This window comes from Puma concolor, chromosome D2 (genome assembly GCF_028749965.1).
Source record: "Puma concolor isolate L17-30 chromosome D2, mPumCon1.1.hap2, whole genome shotgun sequence".
Lineage (NCBI taxonomy): Eukaryota > Metazoa > Chordata > Mammalia > Carnivora > Felidae > Puma > Puma concolor.
In genome coordinates, this window is record NC_141677.1 from 55666156 (window position 1) to 55686605 (window position 20450).

The 20450-nt window shown below is 47.1% G+C and overlaps 1 protein-coding gene across 2 annotated transcripts in view; it reads right to left on the reverse strand.

The window, feature by feature from the left end:
- Nucleotides 1-1423: 1423 nt before the first annotated feature.
- The window catches only part of PDLIM1 (PDZ and LIM domain 1), a 49989-nt gene continuing 30962 nt past the window's right edge, over nt 1424-20450 (reverse strand). For both annotated transcript variants that reach the window (XM_086680429.1, XM_025918432.2), the window contains exons 5-7: nt 9709-9860; nt 2353-2470; nt 1424-1939 (exon numbers count right to left, since the gene is read on the reverse strand). In XM_086680429.1, the coding sequence (XP_086536555.1) occupies nt 1753-1939; nt 2353-2470; nt 9709-9860 (457 nt within the window). In that variant the 3' untranslated portion in view covers nt 1424-1752. The remainder of the gene's footprint in view (nt 1940-2352; nt 2471-9708; nt 9861-20450) is intronic.

Sequence of the window (20450 nt, forward strand, 5' to 3'; positions counted from 1 at the left end):
TTTTGACATGGAATGCAAATCAACCATTTAAACGGGTAAGTCAGTTTAAGGTACGTCCCTGTGAAAAAAACTCTCCAAATAAATCCCACCTCAGAAAAAAAAAAAAAAAAATCCAAAGTTTCTGTCATGGTCGTCAGAAGTGTTTTCCCAGGAAGTAAACTGTGACCCGGGGATCAGCGTAAGGAAAGTTTATGAGGGGTGCCCTTGGGACCAAGACCTGGGGAGGGGAGGCGGGGGGAGAAGTTGGCTACGTACGGCCTAGAGGGAGGTCTCGGCGGACCCCTTCAAAGCTGTCCAGGGCTCGGGGCCCGGATATGCCTGCCTCTCCAGGCACTGGACCACCTGGGAAAGGGAGCGCTCTTCAGCTGATGGACATGGCCCTCCGCTGGCAACTCGGGGACCAAGTCCTCGGGTTCTGAAGGGGTATCCAAGTGATGTGACACTGTCAGCTTCGGAGAAATCTTCATGCGACTCCTCGAGGCCGCCCCTCCCAGGTTCTGGTGGGCCAGCCTTCCCTGCGGGAAGCTTAGGGAAGGTCAGTGGGATAAACAGCCCCTGCCCCCGAAGTTGGTAACTTATCATCATTACCTCAGTCTATTTCCCTTCACCCTCACCTAGCGACTCTGAGCATCTGAGGCTTACCTGATGGCAGGACCACCACCGGTCCCAGGCCCTTCTCAGGCTGCAGCTGCTGAACTTGTCTACCAGCCATTCAAATTCCACAGACTACCAAGAGGTGCCTGAGTTTAACACCTACGTGAGATCTATCCTGAGTTTGCGTCCCTCCAGAAAGGAGGGGGGCTTGGGGCACCTGGGTGGCTCAGTCGGTTGAGTGTCCAACTTCGGCTCAGGTCACGATCTCACAGTTCGTGGGTCCGAGCCCCACTTTGGGTTCTGTGCCGACAGCATGGAGCCTGGAGCCTGCTTCGAATTCTGTCTTCCTCTCTCTCTGCCCCTCCCCCACTCATGCTCTGTCTCTCTCTCTCAAAAATAAATAAGCACTAAAAAAACCCCAAACAAACAAAGGAGAGGGGCTTAGTGGCAGCAACCAGCTGGAGAGGGACTCAGGGGATATTCAAGGTCAACTGGTAAAGCTCTCCATCTATTATTTGAGAAGCATTCATTTCCTCAGATAAGTCCCAGAACAGCCAGATATAAAAGAAAACATCATTTCATTACAACATAACGAGGTTGATCTTATAGTAGCATCAGAGAAAGAGAATTTGGAGCAAGCTTCCAAGAAAGGTGAGAGTATGGCTCATTCAGATGTCAAATTTCTCACACCTGGAGGCAAAAGGCCTGCAAATGTCAGAGATTTGTTTTGGGAAAGCCCAAAATAAGAGGAGAGAGGCCTCGGAAATCCCATCTGGCTTCAGACAGGAAACAGAGCACATGGTCAAATGATAGAGAACGCCACACCGCCTCGGTGTCTATAAATTTATTGAGTAAAAACAAAATCAACGTCACACAGATTAAATTTGGTTTGGTTCCAATTTGGCTGATGTCCATTTGCGGCAGAGATGAAGTGAGGCAAAGAGAAGACCCCGGGATGCTGGCAAGGGGGCCACGGAACGAAACAACCTCCTGTTAATCGTACAAGCAGGTGTCACAGGGCCAGCGAGTCAGTTAGCAGAGGCAGGCAGACGTGGTGTTTAAGGAGCAGGGATAAAACCAAAGTTGGCAAGACCTCGGAGGGGAGGAGAGGGCCAGGACAGCGAGAGGACAAGTCGCGACAGGTGCAGGGCTGCCGATTCACTTGGGGAACACGGTGACCACGTCGTAGCCCTCAGGGGGTGTGACCCTCTCCCGGGCGTGCTTTTCACAGTAGATCTGATCCTCCACAAAGAAGTGGCCCTTCTGTTTCAGGTTGGTGCCACAGTCAGTGCACACGTAGCACTCAGGGTGGCGGTGACGGTCCCGCAGCTTCACAAACACACCGCTGCAGGAGGGAGGCAGGACAGGGCTCCGTTAGTGACAGGCACCTGAAGGAGGCACTGCGGCCGGGGCGTCCTTCCCCGAGGCCCATCAGAGGGCGGGTCAGGGCCTCAGAACGGGCCTCCACTCATAAAGCAGCTGCTCACTCCTGGGGTCTCAGACATTCCTCTTGAAACCCTCCCGCTCCGACAGAGCAGCCCTTCCTGGGTTTACACGTTCACACCGTGAGGGGTCCGTGGCCCAGGGAAACCTGTACACCTGGCTCTGGACCAAGGCCTCCTTGGCCTCTCTGTTCCATTTTCCAGGCGGGACTTTCTCCCCATCACACCCAAAATGCACAACGTCCGGCACCTGCCGCATTTTCTTGCTTTACCCAATCTGCAGGGCCTCCCACGCCCGGGGAAGGCAGGTACTCACACGATGCCGGTGCCGCATTTGTCACACATGGGCAACTTCTGAGCGTTTCCAATAGATGCAGCCACTTTGGTGACCGGAGCCTTAACACTTCTGAAACCTGAGGGCTTGTTGGGGTCCCCTACAAGGAGGAAAACACTTGGGTTGGCCAGGAAGGGTGGGACTGCAGAAGTTTCATTTAGTTCTTTCAGAGTCACTTATACATACGTTCCAGCAAGTTCCTGGGCACTGCAATCAAACAGACCTGACTCTGCTGTGTGACCCTGGGCAAGTTACTTAATCTCTCTGGCCTCCCAATTTCCTTTTCTATAAAACAGGAGATCATTTTTCCCTCTACAGTGGTACAAAAAAATTAAAAAATACAAAGCCTTTCCACAGTACATGGCACAAAGCCCTGAAACAAATGATAGTTCATTTTGATTAAATGCATGCATATACTGATACGGGAACTTAAAAATGACTTACACAGTTGGAATAAGTAAATAAAAACATTACCTGATAATTAAAAGACAATGTATTTAGATGCCAAAATAAACCCACATCACAAGGGGGCGCCTGGGTGTCTCAATCGGTTAAGCATGACTCTTGGCCTCAGTTCAGGTCATGAGCTCACAGTTCGTGGGTTCAAGCCCTGTGTCAGGCTCTGTGCTGTCAGCGCGCAGCCTGTTTGGGATTCTCTTTCCCTCTCTCTCTCAAAACAAATAAACTTAAAAAAAGAAAGAAACCCACCTCATAAGTGGTACAAAGTCCTTCCAGTAGAGCATCTATCTATAAGCAGCCAGATAAAAACCACCTGCTACAGAGCAGAGACAGCAACCTCCCTGCAGTCAGCCCTGGATGGATAACTGAAGCCCCCAGTTGATGGGTGCCTCGCTGCAGCCCAGTTCATCATGCCTTCAGAGCCCTCTATCGTGGCTTCTATTAACAATGGCAAGCTATTAATATTACTATTATTGCCATCTATTCGGCTGGCAGTATTGTCGTTTGTCAGCTATTTACACATCTCTGTGACTGCAAATTAGTGGACCATGACCCTGTTTTACATACTTGGCAAGATTCCACACAGCCTAGCCTTGGGCTTGGCAAATAGCAGAGGTTCAATAAAAACACAGAAGTGAGTGGTGAAATGCCATGACAAATGCTCGCTGGTCCCCACCCTAGTCTGACATGTTTTGGCCCAAGAAGCCATAGAAATCTCTACACCAGTGGTTCTGAACAGGCATCTGTGAACATCCCAGGCACCAGAAGAGACTTCCTAAAATTCACAGGCCAGGCTCGTAGCCAGAGCTGCTGACCAAACATCTCCAGGTGCAGGGGCCCCAGGAGATCCTACTCTATATGTCCCTGGTTAAAACCCACTTCTTCAGACTAAAGCAGCTCTTCTCAAATTTTACTGTGCATCAGAGTGATCTGGAGAACTCACTAAAATGCAGCTCGCTGGGTCCCATGCTGAGTTTCTAAGTCAGTAGGCCTGGGGTAGGGCCTAAGAATTTGCATTTCTAACAAGCTCGCTGGTGCTGCTGCTGATGCTGCTGGTCCAGGAACCACACTTTGAGAACCACACAAGAGCAAAAAAAAAAAAAAAAAATGGTTCTCATGTAAGGTGAGGAGGTAAGAGTCATCCTATAGCTGTAGCCAGGCTGGGCAATCCTGAGCTGACAAATGAGGGCCCTGTTTCTCTCGTCCTTTTAGAAAATGAGTCCCCACATATTGACTGGTGCTTCTGAACCAAAAATTGAGAGGAATTCAAGTACGGGGCATTTATAATTGGCTGGGATGGTAGGCTGTTTATTTTGTTTACAATTATCTATACCCTCCCTACCCTTACCATGCATCTAGGTCAGTAGATCTCTACTGGGGTGTGTGGGGGGGGGGGGCGTGATTCTGTCCCCTAGGGATCAGTTTTGCTCATCACAACTGGAGGGCAGTGCTTCTGGCATCCAATGGGTCCAGGCCAGAGATGCTGCTAACTGTCCTAAAATGCACACAACAGCCCCACCACAAGGATTTATCTGGCCCCAAATGTCAACAGCACCAAACCGAGAAACCCCACTCTCCGTGGAGTATATGCCCTGCCCCATGGGCCTCAGGTTTGGCCACATGACTCGCTCCGGCCAAGGGAAATGTGAGCAGATGTGAGCCCTGTTCTGGGAGAAGCATGAGGTGCATTTGGGTGGTTTGGTCCTGTCCCCTGGAGCTTCCGGCCTCTGCCCGAAAAACGGCAAGCTCCAGAGAGTGACACCTCCCCCTACTGGGCTCTGGGATGGGAGGACTCCTGGAGCCAGGCCGGGCCCAACCAGCAGCCCTCCTGTAACAGGAACAAGAAATGCATTGGCTGCTGCAGCCCACTGCTGGCTGATGCAGCCTGACAGCTAGCCTGGGATATTTTGTCACCTTACAGAGAACAGCAAGAGGGAATATTTGAAAGCAGCCTGTCTTAAAGGCCCCATCATGGGTGTTGATGGCATGGTCTCTCGGGGTTCCCCCATCAGTGCCGGGAACTGATCGACACAGACGTCCATCTGGCAACACATGAGAAGGGGCAGATGTTAGGAGGCTCCAGGGTTTCCGCTGTTTTCAGCCATAAGCTCTACAAATAGGCTTCGGGAAGGCTTGGTGCTGCCCCATTAGCGGCCTTTGGCACTTTGCTTATCCTAAGTCCAAAGTCCCCTTTTGCCTTTCCAAACCTTCCTCCTTCCTTGGCCACAGTCCTGACTTTATTATACTTTCTGCATTAATTGTGATTTTAAAAAATATTGCATTAAAGTATAATTTTTGTCTTGGCTGTTGAGTTTTTGTGGTGCTCTCTTAAATTCTGTACCCAAGGCAAAGCCTCCCTCCTGTCACTCTAATCCTGGCTCCCTCTGGGAATCTCAGAAGGGCCTGGGTGGCCAGCTTCATACCTCTAAGCATCCCAAAGAGGCTTCTCCCTGTTGCTAGAGCCACCCGGGCTGCCGCCTACCCTGTGAAGGAAGGACATGCGGTGTCTCTGTGCACCCCAATGGCATGGAAGGGAAACTGTGCCCAGGGAACCAGTTCAGTGAGGTCATGGTCTCACACGATGGGGCTGTTTTTCACATAATGCATTCCATCTGCTGACTCGGTCAGTAGAACATGGGACTCTTGATGTCAAGGTCATGAGTTCGAGCCCCAGGTTGGGTATAGAGAGAACTTAAAAAAATAAAAAAAGGAAGGAAGTTGGGGAGAGGGAGGAAAGGAGGGAGGGAGGGGCAAAGGGAGGAAACAGCACAGGGGGAGGAGAGGCAGCTGTGTGCTGGACAGAGCCAGCCTTCAGGGTCGTTCAACCCTGCAGCACCATCTGCTGGCTTCATCTTCTTCTCTCACTTATCCAGCCAGCACTGCAAACTCAAAGAAATTTCACTTTGTCTTTTTCAACTAGCTTACGGTAAAAATATTAGCTCCCTTTGGACTCTGGTAAGCTATAAAAAATTCCAAATTTCTCTTCTTCCAGTGAAACTGGCATTGTCCAAGCTTTCTGGAAAAAAAAGTGAAAATGGGTTGAGTAAAAGCAAAGCTTTTTTTTCTATCCACTTCACTGCTCAACCACCTTCCATGGCTCCACATTTCCAAAGAACCAAATTCATGGTCCTTAACCTAGCACCTGGACACTTCCTGAGCAAATCTCCAGCTTTCTCATCTTGAAGCCTCTGGTGCCCACTGTACTTTCTCAGTCCTTGATGCCTCCTTCCAAGTCTCCTCTCATTTCAAGTCCTCTTAAGTGGACAGATGGATGATAAACAAGATTCGCTGCATACGTATCGCAGAAAGCTCAGCCTTAAAAAGGAAGGAAATGCTGACACCCGCTACAACACACGTGAACCCTGAGGACATTATGCTAAGTGAGAGAAGCCAGTCACAAAAGACAAATACTGTAGGATTCCACTCATAGGAAGTGCCTGAAGTAGTCAGACTCATGCAAACAGAAGGTACAATGGTGGTGTCCAAAGGCTGGGGGAGGGGGCGATGAGGAGGCAGCGCGGAACGGGTTCCAAGCTTCAGTTTTACAAGATGGGCTTCTGTGGATCGGTGGTGCTGATGGCAACCCAACAGGATGGATGCAGCTAATGGCACCGTGTACACTTCAATATGGTTCAGACAGTACATCTTGTGTTAGCTGCAGTTCACAGTTTAAAAAAAAAAAAAAAAAAAGGAAATCCTCCTTCTCCCTGCAAATTTGGAATCTGATCCAGGGCAAGATGAAGTCTGAGAAACCCAGGACCCTTTCTCGTACTTCAAAGGCTGAATTTCACCCAAAATAAGAAGACCCACAGAGAATCTTTTGGAGGCTTATCACCAAACCCTACCGCAGCCAAGCCTCCCACGCGGGCCTCACTGATGGAGGGCCTGGCACCTGACATGCACCATTTCCCTTGACGCTTTAGACCATCTGTGAAGTAGCCATTATCAGCCTCCCTGGACATGTGCAGAAACCAGGGGTTGGAGAGATGGACAACCTGCCTGTGGTCTCAAGGCGGGTCACAGGCAGGGCCTGGACGCCAGTGCTGGTAGGGCAGCATTGCTTTCTGAACCCCAAGCCTTCTTGAATGAGAGTAGCCCTCACTTCCCTGAGCTCTGACCATTTCATCTCAGATAAAAGATGGCATTGAGCTCCCTCCCGAGAGCCTTCTGAATGCAGTGGATGTATGAATTAGAACTTATGGTGTTTCGTTCAGTGAAAATTTAATTCAAGTACATAATTAAGAGATATGGGAGAGACTGAATTTTTATTTTCTTTGAGGCAAAAGAATAACCATAGCAGGAAGGAAAGAACTATAATTCTGATTCTCCTGCTACGAGATGTGGTCATGTGACTAAATTCTGGTCAAATTAAATGGAATACTAGTGTGGGACTTCTGGAAAAGAAAAAGCTGGCTTGTCTGAAAGGAGGAGCCTCCACTTAGCCCTTCTTCCTCCATGGTGCCTGGATGTGGGTGTGCCGGCTGGAGCACCAGCTGCCAACTAGGGCCATGAGGTAACCTTGAGAATGGAAGCCACTGCATGGAAGGAGTCCAGATCATGATGAGCAATGGAGCTGACACATCAGGAGTGAGCCTGGGCTTTAGGTCCTTCTCTGGGACATGGGGGCGTTTGACTAGATGAGTTCTGCAGTGTCTAGGTCTTTGTCTGGGCTGGAATGGACTAACTTTTCCTCTCTTAACTGAAGGGGTTTGCACCCACTTACTCAGAGAGTAGAATAAATTGTGGTTTCTCATGTTTTGACAAAACTGTCATTCTCTAGGGTTGGCCCCCAAGTCACTTGTCAGTTGGCCCTAAAAGTGGAACTTAATACAGAATATGACTCATTCCTTCCAAAATGCACAGGTACAACAAGCAAAGGGGGAAACTGCTGGTAAAACAATATCCTTTTAGCATAATAGGAGAACTTTCCCCCTAACTTCCTGTGCTTGTAAATTACCAATTTCGGGAAAGAACCCACCCAAATGGGGAGGAAGCCTGGGTTTGGGTTTGTTCAGTAGGGAACTTTCAGCTCAGGCAGGACTCCCAAGAAGCCACACCTGCGTTTGGGGCTGGGGGTTCTGGGGGAGGGAAGTTACTCTTACAGAGGGTGCTCAGCTCTGAACAGACAAGTGTTCCCTCGGGCCGGTAAAGCCAGTTTCACCATCAGCATCACCAACTGTCTCTTCACATGTGGACACATGGGGTGGGGGTTGGGGGAGAAGAAGAGAGACCAACGGAAAGCAGGGCTCCAGCGACATCTGAGCCTCAGGGAAAGCAGGGGAGACAGAGTGTGGGGGGCTGGGCAGCACAGAGATCAGGAAGGGGTGCAAAACCCAAGCCTCCAGAAAAGTCATTCATGGCTAGGCTGACAGGAGAATCAGGAAGTGCTTGTGAATAACCACCAGGGAGGTGGGCGGGGCAGGGGCTGTGGCTCCCAGGTCACCTTCGTGAGATAGAAGAAAAAGCCAGCGACACCATCTGTCCAAGCCTTCTCATAACAGACTGTAAATGTTAAAGATAGCTTTAGTCCTATCTGCTTGAAAGCTGTCTGTATACACAGTCTATGACGTCTGCAATGCAAAGGCTGTCTCCCGAGGCCTGCAGAGCCACACAGGTGGCCCTGGGTCCTCAGGCATCAGAGCTCGCTCCCTGGACAAGCTAAGGCTGGCCTGGCACCTGCTGATGAGGTTTGCAAACAGAATCATGGGCACGAAGCACCCACTGCATGCCGGTCATGTAGCAGGTGTCTGTGCGGTTTATGACACTGGATCCTCACACCAGCCTTAGATGAGAGGGCTTCTGTTCCCGACTGACAGATGAGAAAACAGGCCTGGAAAGGTTTGGAGACTTGTCTAAGGTCACGTGGGGAGGATGGGGCCAAACCGGGGCTCTCTGGCTCTCGGGAGTCCACCTACCCTAAAGCAAGAACAAATGCACCGCCCAGAGTAAAAGCCCAGCACCCAGCTCCGTGTTGCTGCGTCCTTTTCATTCTGCTTGTCACGGCCCACGGCCTTCACCCAGTCACGTGTGTCAGCCACCGCAGCAGCATGGGCTCAAGCCCAACAAATGGCCAAGGGAAAGAAGAACAGGTTCCCACAACAGTCAAGCTCACCCTGACGTCAGCCTCCTAAAGCTCATGTGACAGAGAACACCTGGCCAGGTGTGCTTGGGAGCCCATGCATTCTCTCTCTCTCTCTCTCTCTCTCTCTCAGAGCTTTTATTTATTTATTTATTTATTTATTTATTTATTTATTTATTTATTTTTAAATGTTTTTTTTTTATCATTGAGAGAGAGAGAGACAGACTGCAAGTGGGGGAGGGGCAGAGAGAGAGGGAGACACAGAATCCAAAGCAGGCTCCAGGCTCCGAGCTGTCAGCACAGAGCCCAGGCTCCAAGCTGTCAGCACAGAGCCTGACACGGGGCTTGAACTCGCGAGCCGCAAGATCATGACCCGAGATGAAGTCGGACGCTCAACCGACTAAGCCACCCAGGGACCCCTCTCTCAGAGCTTTTAGCATTTTTTTAAATTAATTTTTTAATGTTTATTTATTTTTTGAGAGAGCGAGAGCAAGCCGGGGAGGGGCAAGGTGGGGGGAAAGAGAAATCCCAAGCAGGCTCTGCACTATCAGCACAGAGTCCAAGGTGGGGCTCGAACCAATGAACTGTGAGATCATGACCTGAGCTGGAACCGAGTTGGACGCTCAACCGAATGAGCCACCCAGGCGCCCCTTGGCATTTTAAAAGCCATGCTTTCCAAAGCACACCGTGCCCCTTTCACCCACTCAAGACTGTAGTCCCTTTGTTTCAGCCACGATGGACCCTCACCCAGGCCTTGCCCAAGAGCCTCTGAGCACACGCATGCACTCAGGGTTGATTACCTTTCTCCTCAGACTCCAGGATTTCCTGCAAAACCAGGAATGAGGTGGACTGCTTGGGGGGCTCATTTAACTCCTGTTTCTCTTGGAGCATCTTGTAAACTTCAGATTCTTTGTCGATGACGAGTCCGCTTGGAGGCTGAGAATGGTCTAAGCTGTAAAGAATGTTTGGAAATTCATTAGGACATGTCAGAAGTTAGAAAAAAATCACGAGGCACCCCTTTCCAAGTGAAGACACCCCTGAATCAAAGGGTAGATAGAAAGGATCCCATTGGACAAAGCCCTCTCTTAACTCAGCTGCAGACGTCCCACCAGTAGTATGAGGTGTCTATAGTCAGAGCTGGTACTGCTTCAAGGCAGTAAGAGGCTACCTTCTCAAAGAGTTTCAGTAATTCAATTACTATTTGGCCTAATCCCATGGAATGGGAAAGCTCTGCTTCTTTCTTAATTACATAAACAACATTATGTCTAAAGAAAATTTAGAGGAGAAAAAATGTCAACCACAACCTGACCACTAAAAGCTCAGCTGGGTCCCCTCAGTACAGGCCTCATAAATTCTTCTCAATAAAGTGCTGTTCCAATGTGAGGGAGGGGCTGAGGCCTGAGCTCGGTTCCCCAGGGCAGGAAAGGATGGCTCCCTGGGACAGGATGACTCCCCGGGACAGGATAGGATGGCTCCCCAGGACAGGACAGCTCCCTGGGACAGGACAGGACAGCTTCCCAGGACAGGACAGGTCGAGCTGGGGCTGCTTCCCCCCAAGGCCTGTCCAGGGAGGAGTCTCTGCTGCCTGGTGTCAGAAGGGGTAACAGGGAGGGAGACCCTAGTCAGCTCTACCTGCAAAGTCTGTCCCGACCCCCGTCCTCAGCACCCCCTACCTCCACCGCGTGTCCAAGCCACCGCCACCGACCGGCATCATGGACCACCCTCATCACTGGCCCCTGCACTGCCATCCTCTGCCTGGGACAGTCTTATTTCCAAACAGAGGCCACGTGATATATTAAACACAAGAACTGCACAGTGTTGTGATGTGGCTCCAAGTGACTTAGAACCAAATATTTACAGTTCTAATAACAAAATACAAGTTTAATCAAATTCATCTTCTTTGGCATAAACATTCATTACGTAAAGTTGAAAGGCCCTGGAGGATGTGATCTGCTCCCCTCTGCAAGCACACGGCCTGCCACCCCTTGCTCGCTCGGCTCTAGTCACACCAGCCTCCACGCTGTTTCTAGAACACGGCAGCCTTAGACCCTCTGCACTTACTGCTCCCGGTGCCTGGAGTGCTCTCCCTCCAGATTGCCACATGGCTGCCATGTTTCCCTCCTGTCTCTGCTCAGATGTCCCTCCTCAGAGAGGGCTCCCGGTCCCCAGCTGAAAACAACCCGCCCACCCCTGCGGTCACCCTCTTCACTCTACGGCATCTTCCCCCACGTTGTTTCTCACCCTCGTCCTATGAATCCTACGTGCATCTGTTTCCTTATTGTCCCTCTCCCCCTAGACAGTGAGCCCCATGAGGACAGGGCCTTGGTCGGTCTTGTTCACCAGTACGTTCTTGACCCTGATCAGTGCATGGCACAGGTCCAGGGCTCAGCCGGTGTGAGGGAAGTGAAGGGCAACTGCCAAAGGGATCAATTTGCTGCACCCTCTCTGCTCCTACGGGGTCACAGGGTACCCTACAGGGTGGCAGGACCTCCCAGGGGTGTGCCTGGGAAATGGCAGCCCAGCCTCCTGGGCCCAGATCAACCTTGTTTCTCAGGCTCAGTTGCTTTTCCAGAAGCTGCCATCCTCTAGGGAAGAGGGACAGTGCGCCCAACGGGGCCAAAGAGCAAACATCAGAAGGACGGACAGTTTACCGATGCAGGTGGATAGGTCTACGGGTCTGTGCGCAAGCAGGTTGTAACCTGTGGGTGACAGAGCTCTGTGCTACCCAGCCCGCCAGGCCACCTCCCAGCTGCGGCTCTCAGCAGTCTTTCTCAGCAAATCTAACCACTTTGTCTTTAGGGCTGAAGCCACTTCTCTAAGTGCAAGTGAGTTGTGCCAATGACCTTTACTCCCTCGTTACCCACCCTCCCACCCACTGTGTAGTTCATTCACGTTCCCTCTTAAAAAGAAAACAGGCATCTGGGTAATTATAGGGGTAATCCTCCCCAGGTTACCTCTCCCTCTCCTCTTTCTCTCCCTTTCCCAGTCAGCCTCCCGGTGGGGGGCGGGGGGCACTCGGGGTGCTCAGGTCCCCAGCTGGAAGCAGAGTCAGTCACCTCAGTGAAGCTCAAAGATTGAGGGAAGGTCAAAACGGAAGTAGAAAGACACATCAGCTGGTCACCTGCACTGGCTGCCGTGCAGGGAAGGGAAGCCAGCCACCGGCCCTGTCCACTGCTGCCGGTCCCTGCCTTTGTCTCTCTCCCTCCCGCCCACTGGGGACTGTGGAGCCTCCCATCCCCCAGGCAGGTGATGGGCCACCTTGAGGAGTGGTCTTTTTTAAAAATAGTTTCATGAAGGTTTTTTTTTGTTTTTTTTTTTGTTTTTAATTTAAATCCAAGTTAGTTAACTTATGGTGAGAAGTGGTCTTAACCAAGGGCCATTGTCTTCCTCTGGCCACCTCTGAGTTGTATGCCTGATTCTCTGTGAGTCTTGAGTTCTGAGCTTGCCCTGTATAAATATATTACATTATTTTTGATGAATGTTTAATGTTTTTTCCTATTACACTTAGAACTATTTTAAAATCGAGATCAGACCATGGAATGTTCTTGGGAGAATTCTTCCCCTTCTTTGGGGTATGTCGTTATGTCTGGAAGCCACCAAGGGAACGTTAAAAATGACAAAGCTCAAACCACAAGGTCATCACTTACTCTTCCAAGAAACAGTCTTGTAAACTATTTCCGTGATTAAAAAAAAGGAAAACAATTTACTGTTTATTCTCAAGCAATGATTAGATTGTTCTACCACTTGGCAATTTATAAAACACGATCCATTACCTCATTTCAAGCACTGAGACATATAAGTAAAAAAAAATATCATCCACAAAACAAACGAACAAAGAAGAAAAGAGACAAACCAAAACGTCTTAACTACAGAGAAAAAACTAATGGTTCCCGGTGGGGGGTAGGAGGGGGTGGGCATTGGGTGAAACAGGTGAAGGGGATTAAGAGGACACTTATCATGATCACTAAGTCATGTACAGATTTGTTCAATCACTATATTGTATACCTGAAATTAATATAACACCATATTTAACTACACAGGAATTTTAAAAAATCAGTATCTTCTTTAAAAAAACAAAACAAAAATAATATCCTCAGTTAAAAAAAAATTGATTGTAGGACAAAAACATACATAAGAAATGGAACCCAAAAAAGCATATTCTCATTTTTCATATGTAGTAACAAATGGAAGGACGAATTCTACAGCAATCAGTTACAAAAAGGTAACAGACGGGACTGAGTCACCAGGGAACTAGTAGTTGTGGGGTCGGCAGTGGTGGGGGGGGGGGGGACACTGAAAATTAACCACGTTCTTCTGAATCCAGTTTTCCCATTTTAATAACAAAATACAAGCTTTTAATCAAACTCGACTCCTTTAAAAAACAAACTCGGGGCGCCTGGGTGGCGCAGTCGGTTAAGCGTCCGACTTCAGCCAGGTCACGATCTCGCGGTCCGTGAGTTCGAGCCCCGCGTCCGGCTCTGGGCTGATGGCTCAGAGCCTGGAGCCTGTTTCCGATTCTGTGTCTCCCTCTCTCTCTGCCCCTCCGCCGTTCATGCTCTGTCTCTCTCTGTCCCAAAAATAAATAAACGTTGAAAAAAAAAAATTTTTTTTAAAAAAATAAATAAAATAAAAAACAAACTCAATGCTGTTGCACTAACCCTATTTACACACTTGGTTTCCTAGCCCTGGTTTCTCCCCTAGTCACAGTAGTTACTCTTGCTATCAAATGTTTGACGTTTTGTTACCATGTTATCTAAACGTTTCATAGTTTTTCTCACTCTTTTAGATCCCAACCCCAGGACCCGTCTCCCTGTGATAGCCAGGTGTTCAAGGATGCCAGTGGTCCTTGGGACGAGAAGAAACTCCCTAGAAGTTTGTCTAGCAGAGGAAGATTCTGGAGGCCAAGCCTGCTGCCCCTGTGTGACCCCCTAGGCCTGCTCCAGTCAAGAGTAGTGGGGGTGAAGGTCAGAAGGTCAAGGAGGACAGAGAACAGCAGATCCCTGTCTCTGGGGAAGGGATCAGCACAGCGGTCGCGGGATGCAAGTCCGTTCGATGGAAATAATGAGGTGACCAGACTGGGGACATAAGGGGCTCTTTAATCTTTTTAGAACTTGAACCAGCCCCAGTGCAGCAACTTGATAATCTGTATACAAATCCCAACTAAAGGAGGCCACAAGAAAAAAGTTCCCACGCTGATAAAACCTTAATGGCCCAGTTTCTCACATAGTAAGTCAACTTTGGTTCCTCCCTAAAACTGCCTGTGTGAGACAAAGTTTGGGACAAAAAGGGGGATTACTTGAATTATAAGAAGCATCCAGCAGAGAGTCCAATGTGGGGCTTGAACCCACAAACTGTGAGATCATGACTTGAGCTGAAACTGGATGCTCAACCGACTGAGCCACCCAGGTGCCCCTATATTAGTCATTTCTTAGATTTTTTTAATGTTTGTTTATTTTTGAAAGAGACAGGGTGTGAGCGGGGGAGGGGCAGGGAGAGAGGGAGACACAGAATCCCAAGCAGGCTCTAGGCTCTGAGCTGTCAGCACCCGATGCAGGGCTCAAACCCAAGAAACGGGAGATCATGACCTGAGCTGAAGTCAGATGCTTAACCGACTGAGCCACCCAAGTGCCCCATTCATTTCTTAATGGTCCATCTCCAAAGGGTGGCCTGAGTGGCCTTCAAAGGCCACTGAGATCACATCGAAATCTTTAGCTGCTCCATCATCTTTTTTAAATTTTTTTTTTAATGTTTATTTATTTTTTGAGGCAGAGAGAGACAGAGCATGAACAGGGGAGGGTCAGAGAGGGAGGGAGACACAGAATCCAAAGCAGGCTCCAGGCCCTGAGCTGTTAGCACAGAGCCTGACACGGGGCTTGAACTCACGGAACGTGAGATCATGACCTGAGCTGAAGTCAGATGCTTAATCAACTGAGCCACCCAGGCACCCCCATCTCTCTTCTTTTAAGTAAACTCTATGCCCAACGTGGGACTTGAACTCATAACCCTGAGATCAAGAGTCACAAGCTCTATGGACTGAGCTGGCCAGGTGCCCCCCAGGCCAGTAGGAGGTCTAGATTTACACACTCGCCAGGCTGTAATGAGGCACCCCAAGTATCCACTGGGGTGGTATCAAAGAAGGCCCAGTAGGGAGCCTTTTTTCATCCTATACATCTGGAATGAGAAAAGCCTAGGAGAAAGTGAGGACTCTGAGAACCAACCAGTAGTAACAAGGCTACCACTTACTCCAGTGGTCGCAGCAGAGGGCACGTGGGTAGCCAGACGTCTCACTCCTGTCCAGCAGTAAGGAATAGGCCTGAGTAACCTCAGTGTCAAGACAGGCAAAGTGGGGAAACTGGACTTCTACCCCTACCTTGGTCAAGACCACTCCTCAAGGTGGCCCATCACCTGCCTGGGGGATGGGAGGCTCCACAGTCCCCAGTGGGCGGGAGGGAGAGAGACAAAGGCAGGGACCGGCAGCAGTGGACAGGGCCGGTGGCTGGCTTCCCTTCCCTGCACGGCAGCCAGTGCAGGTGACCAGCTGATGCGTCTTTCTACTTCCGTTTTGACCTTCCCTCAATCTTTGAGCTTCACTGAGGTGACTGACTCTGCTTCCAGCTGGGGACCTGAGCACCCCGAGTGCCCCCCGCCCCCCACCGGGAGGCTGACTGGGAAAGGGAGAGAAAGAGGAGAGGGAGAGGTAACCTGGGGAGGATTACCCCTATAATTACCCAGATGCCTGTTTTCTTTTTAAGAGGGAACGTGAATGAACTACACAGTGGGTGGGAGGGTGGGTAACGAGGGAGTAAAGGTCATTGGCACAACTCACTTGCACTTAGAGAAGTGGCTTCAGCCCTAAAGACAAAGTGGTTAGATTTGCTGAGAAAGACTGCTGAGAGCCGCAGCTGGGAGGTGGCCTGGCGGGCTGGGTGGCACAGAGCTCTGTCACCCACAGGTTACGCACAGACCCGTAGACCTATCCACCTGCATCGGTAAACTGTCCGTCCTTCTGATGTTTGCTCTTTGGCCCCGTTGGGCGCACTGTCCCTCTTCCCTAGAGGATGGCAGCTTCTGAAAAAAAGCAACTAAGGCTGAGAAATAGGGTGGGATCTGAAACTGGATATTGAAAAAAGGACTGGAGAGTATACTGATGGCAAATAAGCCCATGAAAAGATGTCTGACATCCTTTGCATGAGGAAAGTGCAAATTAAAAGCAGAATGAGATATTACTACACACCTATGAGAATGGCTAAAATAAAAAATAGTGGGGCACCTGGGTGGCGCAGTCGGTTAAGCGTCCGACTTCAGCCAGGTCACGATCTCGCGATCCGTGAGTTCGAGCCCCGCGTCGGGCTCTGGGCTGATGGCTCAGAGCCTGGAGCCTGTTTCTGATTCTGTGCCTCCCTCTCTCTCTGCCCCTTCCCCGTTCATGCTCTGTCTCTCTCTGTCCCAAAAATAAATAAACTTTGAAAAATAAAAAATTAAAAAAAAAATAATAAAATAAAATAAAATAAAAAATAGTGACAATACCTAAAGTTAGAGAGGATATGGAGAAACTTGATTATTCAGACATCGTGAGTAGGAATGTAAAATGGTACACTGTACAAAAAACAGTTTAGCAGTTTCTATAAAATTAAACATGTAACTAATTACCTTATGATCCAGCAACTGCACTCCTGGGCATTTCTCCCAAAGAGCTAAAAATTTATGGTTGCCCAAAAATCTGTTCACAAATGTTTATAGTAGCTTTGGGGGCGCCTGGGTGGCTTAGTCAGTTGAACGTCTGACTTTGGCTCAGGTCATGATCTCGCGGTTTGTGAGTTTGAGCCCCACGCTGGGATCTGTACTGACAGCTCAGGACCTAGGCCCTGCTTCAGATTCTGGGTCTCCCTCTCTCTCTCTCTGCCCCTCCCCTGCTCACACTCTGTCTCTCTCTCAAAAATAAATAAAAACATTAAAAAATATTTATAGCAGCTTTATTTATAACAGCAGAAAAACAGACACAACCCAGATGTTCTTCACTGGATGAATGGTTAAACTGTGGTCCATCTGTACCACGGAATAAAGACAAATTAGGATACAGCGATCAGACAGAAGATCAATAAGGAGACACAGGTTTTGAATCACACGGCAGACTGGACTGTGACAGACTATAAAACATTCCATCCAACAACAGCAGAATACTCATTCTGCTCAAGTGCACATGGAATATTCTCCAAGACAGAACTTGTGTTAGGCCACAAAGCATGAGGAAAAAATTAAAGTCTTAAATTTAGGAAGACTGAAATCATCAAGTATCTTTTCTGACCATGATGGAATGAAACAAGAAATCAAGAGCAGAAGGAAAACCGGAAAATTTACAAATATGTGGAAATTAAACAATACACTCCTGAATAACCAATGGGACAAAGAAGAAATCACAAGGGAAATTAGAAAATATTGAAACAAATGAAAATGAAAAACATGGGGCGCTTGGGTGGTTCAGTCGGTTAAGAGTCAGACTTCAGCTCAGGTCATAATCTCACAAATTTGTGAGTTCGAGGCCTGCATCATGTTCTCTGCTGTCAGCACAGAGCCTGCTTTGGATCCTCTGTCCCCCTTTCTTTCTGCCCCAATCCACTTACTCTCTTTCAAAATGGATAAACTTTTTAAAAAATCAGCAAAAAATATAAATAAATAAATAATAAAAGTACATCTTTAAAAAAGAAAATGAAAAAATAACATACCAAAACTTATGGGATGTGGTAAGCTGAGAAGGGACTTTATAGCTATAAATACCTAATTAAAAAAAGAAGAGAGATCTCAAGTAAGCAAACTTTATATCTCAAGGGAGAAGAAAAGAACTAAAGCCAAAGTTAGCAGAAGGAAGGAAATAATAAAGAGCAGAGCACAAATAAACAAAATAGTGGAGAGAAAAACAATGGAAAACCATCAACAAAACTAAGAGTTTGTGTTTTTTGTTTTGTTTTGTTTTAAGATCAACAAAATTGGGGCACCTGGGTGGCTCAGTTAAGCATCCAACTTCGGCTCAGGTCACAATCTCACAGTTTGTGAGTGCTGACAGCTCAGAGCCTGGAGCCTGCTTCAGATTCTGTCTCCTTCACCCTCTGCCCCTCCCCCACTTGCACTCTCTCTCTCTTTCTCAAAAATAAATAAACTTAAAAAAAAAATTAGGGGTGCCTTGGTGGCTCAGTAGGCTGAGTGTCCAACTTCAGCTCATGTCATGATGTCATGGTTTGTGGGTTTGAGCCCAGCATTGGGCTCTGTGATGACAGCTTAGAGCCTGGAGCCTGCTTCAGATTCTGTCCCTCTGCCCCTCTCCTGCTCACACTGTCTCTCAAAAATAAACATTAAAAAATAAATTTAAAAAAAATAAACAACAAAATTGACAAACTTTTAGCTAGACTAAGAGGGAAGACCAAAATAACAAAAAAATCAGAAATGAAAGAAGAGGCATTACAATGAATATGACAGAAATAAAAAGGATCTTAAGAGATCTTTATGAACAATATGCACAAACTGGATAAGCTAGAAGAAACAGATAACTCCTAGAAACATACAACCTAACAAGATGGAGTCATGAAAGGAAAAAACCTGGACAGACCTATAATAAAATAACAAGGTTGACTCAGTAATCAAAAATCTCTCAACAACAAAAAACTCAGGACTAGATGGCCTCATTGGAGAAATCTACCGAACAGTTAAAGAAGAATTGACACCAATTCCAAATAACTCAAGAGGAGGGAACACTTCCAAACTCATTCTATGAGGCCAGCATTACCCTGAAACCAAAACCAGACAAAGGTACCACAGAAAAATAAAACTACAGACCATTATTTTCAATGAGCATTGATGCAAAATCCTCAGTAAATGGAATTCAACAGCATGTTAAAATGACTATACTCCATGACTAAGTTGGATTTATTTCTAGAATGCAAAGATGACTCAACATACAAAAATCAATCAATGTAGGGGCACCTAGGTGGCTCAGTTGATTAAGCGTCTGACTCTTGGTTTCGGCTCAGGTCATGATCTCCCGATTTGTGAGTTTGGGCTCTGCGCTGACAGTGCGGAGCCTGCTTGGGATTCTCTCTCTCTCTGTGCCCCGACCCCTCTTGCACCCTCCCTCCCTCTCTCTCTCTAAATAAGTAAATAAACTTAAAATAAAAAAAAGTCTTGTTAAAAAAAATCAATCTAATACACTTCATTAATGGAACAGAAGACAGAAACCACAAGAGCATCTCAATAGTTAAAAAAAAATTGATAAAACTCAACATATTTTCATGATAAAAACACTAAGCAAATCAGAAATAGAAAGAAATTACTTCAACATAATAAAAGCCACGTATGACAAGACCACAGCTAACATCATACTTAACTGGTAAAAAATTGAAAGTTTTTCCTCTAAGATCAGGAATAAGACAAGGATATCTACTCTTCTTTTTTAAATTTTTTAAAATGTTTATTTATTTTTGAGAGAAAAAGAGAGAGCACCAATAGGGGAGGAACAGAGAGAGAGGGAGACACAGAATCCAAAGCAGGCACTAAGCTCTGAGCTGTCAGCACAGAGCCCGACATGGGGCTTGAACCCATGAACTGTGAGATCATGACCTGAGCTGGTTGGTTGCTCAACAAACTGAGGCACCCAAGATGCCCCAATATCTACTCTTACCACTTCTATTCAACATAGTACTAGAAGTCTTAGCCTAAGCAATTAGGCAAGAAAAGGAATAAAAATTATTCAAATTGGAAAGGAAGAGTAAACTTATCTGTTTATAAATGATCTTATATGTAGAAAATCTTAAAGATTTTCCACAATAAAAAAATTTTTATTTCCACAAATAAAAACATTGAAACATTGTCAGAATAAAGAAATTCAGCAAAGCTGCAGGACACAAAATCAACACACAAAAATCAATTGTGTTTCTATACACGGACAATGAACAATCCACAAAGAAAATTAAAAAACAATCCCATTTACAATAGCATCAAAAGAATAAAATCTTTGAGAATAAACTTAACCAAAGAGATGAAGACTTGTACACTGAAAACTATAAAACACTGATGAAAAAAATCAAAGAGGACACAAATAAATGGAAAGATATCCATGTTTATGGACTGGAACGATTAATAATGTTAAAACGTCCAGAGGCACCCAGCTGGCTTAGTCAGTAGAGCATGTGACTCTTAATCTTGGGGTTGTAAATTTGAGCCCCACATTGGGTGTAGAGATTACTTTTAAAAATTTTAAAATGTCCACGTTACTGAAAGCAATGTACAGATTCAGTGCAAGCCCTATCAAAAATTCGACGGCTTTTATTTATTTATTTATTTATTTATTTATTTATTTATTTATTTATTTTGCAGAAATAGAAAAAAGCATCCTAAAATTCATATGAAATCTTAACGGGACCCCAAACAGCCAACACAATCTTGAGAAAGTAAAGCAAAACCAGAGGTATCACATTTCCTGATGTCAAAACATAACATAAAAGCTACAGCAACCAAAACAGTGTGGTACTTGCATAAAGATAGACATACAGAT